The following is a 2,851-nucleotide window of genomic DNA, read 5'->3' as shown; positions in this document are numbered from 1 at the left end:
AAACACGACGTGTAAAAAATTCTTTTCCCTTGTTGACCAACTCTCGCGGCTAGTAGTTCACCTCGGCTAGTACCGGGCGAGCGAGCCAGCCTCGCAAGCATCGCGGAGTCACAGCCCTCCCCTCCTGCGCCGGCGCCCGCGGTCCCCACCGCGGCGCCGGCGGCCAACCCCAATGCGAGCCTCCTCGACAACGCCGAGCAGGCCGAGAACACGCTGCTTACGCTTCTCGGAAAGGACACGGACTCGCTCATCAGCTACCGAGGCGGGCCAACCAAGGAGCTGGGGGCGTACGCCCACCGGTGGCTCAAGCTGGTGGGCGAGGAGTTCCCCGACCAGGTCACCGAGGGTCTGCTCAAGCGGCCGCGCGGCATCGAGTGCACCATCTCCGTCCTCGGACCTGTCAAGGACTCGTCCCGCGGCGCGCAGTGGCTCACGGTCAAGATCAAGGAGAACAAGTCGGAGGATGAAGAGGCGGCGCCCGACCCGACGGCGATGCACATGCTCTGGCTCTCCGCCGAATTCGGCGTCGTCTTCTACATCTCTGGGTACCAACCGGACCGGCGAGACGCCCCCCAAACGCCGCCCAAATGCGGTCGAGATGCGGTCGAGATGCGGCCGCGCTGCGGTCGAGCTGCATCCGAGATGCGAGATGCGCGCGGCGCAACTGCGATGCATCCGAAAGGCTGCCGCCAACACACGGCGCAACCACGGGCAGACGTGCAATGCAACTGTCGGAAGGTGCCGGTGCTTCCCTGCTTCCCTGGACAGGGCCCGCTAGAAGTTCCGCGCAATCACCTTTGACGCCGAGGCGCTGAGACACGGGAGGGCGGTGCCTCCTCGCGATCTGCCGCGCGTCAAGGCGCGGTGCGTGGAGTTCGCCTCCGCGTCCACGACGCTGCAGCGCGTGCACGCCCTCTGCTCGATCGGCAAGCGTTGACCCCGCGTGCCGCCTGCTGGCCGCAGAGGGACGCTCTGAGACGCCCCTCTCCCTTGCGTCCTCAGGCAAGCTCGACCCCGTCCTCGCCGCCGCCCTCACCAGCCCGGAGGCCGCGCCGGCGGCGGCGCACTCTCCGTGGGCGCCCCTCGACGAAAAGTCCCTTCTTCCGTCGGTGCAGAAGCACGGCTCTCTCTCTCTCTCTCTCTCTCTCTCTCTCCCTCTCTCTCTCTCTCTCTCTCTCTCTCTCTCTCCCGCTCTCTCTCCCGACGCGACCCGGACCGCATCGGGTTCGAGACTCGGGAGGTGTGGTACATGTACATGTAGGTGCAGAAGCAGCTCTCGCGCCTCAACCCAGGGCAGCGCGCTGCTCTGTGCGGGCTCGACGGCGCCGTGACGGTGGTGCAGGGTCCGCGCGTCTAGACGCGGGACACGGCTTACAGCATACTCCATGCCTTCCGACGAGCGCTCGAGAGGGCACGCACTCCGCCGCACGCACCTGCACTCGTCGTGCTCGCGGCCTGCGTCTCCACGCGGTGCTTCGAATGCGCGGCGCACTGCCGCACTGCCGCCCCGACCTTTGGTGGTTTTCTTTTCCCCACAGGTCCGCCCGGCACGGGCAAGTCGTCTTTCATCACCGCCGCCTGCCTGTCTCGCGTCCCGGCCGGGTCGCGCATCCTAGAAGCGGCGGCGGTACTACGTCTTTGGTCCCCCGCGGGAAGCCCCGCGCGTAGGACAAGAGCGTCTGTCCCACACACGCACAGACGCGCACATACATCATGCTCGGTCACCCCCCACAGTGTAGTGGTGTGAGCACACAAGTACTAGCAGAGTGCACGCCTGCCTTGGCGGGTGAGGTCGCGCATCCTAACAGTCGAATACGCATTCTTGTATTCCAAGTGGCGACTGTGTCCTGCCGTATGCACTGTCTCTTATCCGCTGCACTCGCGCGGCGCTCTGAATGCACTGCACAGTACCGTACTCTTCCAGCAGGCCATCGTGATATGCCACGCGCCCCGACACTGCACTGACTGCACTGACTGCACAACGCACAACGCACAACGCACGCGCGCACGCACGCACGCACGCACGCACACATGTCCACACACACATGTACATGTTGTTGTTGTCATGTTGTCCACACACACATGTGCACGTGCGCGTGCAGGTCTTTGACTGACGTCTCCACCGCGCAGGTCTCGCATCCTCGCGTGCACCGCCACAAACAAAGCCATCGACTCGCTCGTGGCGAAGCTCGAGGCTGCCGGTCTGACTCAGATGTTGTGCGTTGGCTCGCGCCGGGCGATGGGGGAGGCGTCCTGCCGCTACCTCATGAGCAGTGTGCTTGCGCGCGACGGCTTCGTCGCCGCCGCAGAGACGGCGATCGAGCAACACTCCGCCAACGTGCGTCGGATCGAGGCGGAGTTGCGCGAGCTGCCTGTCCCAGATGCCGCACTGCTCAAAGCGGGGGGAGGCAAGAGCGGAGGCGGCGGCGGCGGCGGCGGAGGCGGCCGCGGCGGGAGGCGCGGCAAGGCCAAGGGCCGCGGCGGGGAAGCGGGCGGCGGTGGCGGGGAAGCGGCGCCCAACGGCGGCGGCGGCGAGGGCGACGGGAGCGACGGCGGCGACTCGGGCGGCGATTGCGGCGGCCGCGATGATGATGGTGTCTCCGCCGCCACCACCGCCGCCGCCGCTACCAGTGCCGACGTTCGCAGCTTCCTAATGCCCCCAATGTTATGTAGCCTCGCTACGATGTCTGTTGCGGAGGACAACCAATTAAAGGCGCTCGATTTCTCGGTAAAACAAACCATTGTAAGCTGTAGTTTGCAAATGCCAATGACACACTATCACAACATTGTTCAAATTCATGGAAAAATCCTCTCATAAAATGAATTAATCATGTTCATTTTTTTTGTTAAA

The 2,851-nt window shown here is 64.7% G+C and overlaps 1 protein-coding gene across 1 annotated transcript in view; it reads left to right on the top strand.

The window, feature by feature from the left end:
- Positions 1 to 201: 201 nt before the first annotated feature.
- Positions 202 to 2,851, top strand: part of EMIHUDRAFT_470572 (hypothetical protein) — a 4,890-nt gene continuing 2,240 nt past the window's right edge. Inside the window, exons 1-4 of the mRNA XM_005767592.1 lie at positions 202 to 528; positions 1,262 to 1,343; positions 1,539 to 1,602; positions 2,131 to 2,638. Coding sequence (XP_005767649.1) covers positions 493 to 528; positions 1,262 to 1,343; positions 1,539 to 1,602; positions 2,131 to 2,638 — 690 coding nt within the window. The 5' untranslated portion in view covers positions 202 to 492. The remainder of the gene's footprint in view (positions 529 to 1,261; positions 1,344 to 1,538; positions 1,603 to 2,130; positions 2,639 to 2,851) is intronic.

The sequence above is a fragment of the Emiliania huxleyi genome, assembly GCF_000372725.1.
Source record: "Emiliania huxleyi CCMP1516 unplaced genomic scaffold EMIHUscaffold_483, whole genome shotgun sequence".
Classification (NCBI taxonomy): domain Eukaryota; phylum Haptophyta; order Isochrysidales; family Noelaerhabdaceae; genus Emiliania; species Emiliania huxleyi.
The sequence above is the reverse complement of the archived record's forward strand: the minus strand, read 5'-3'. Positions and strand labels throughout refer to the sequence as shown.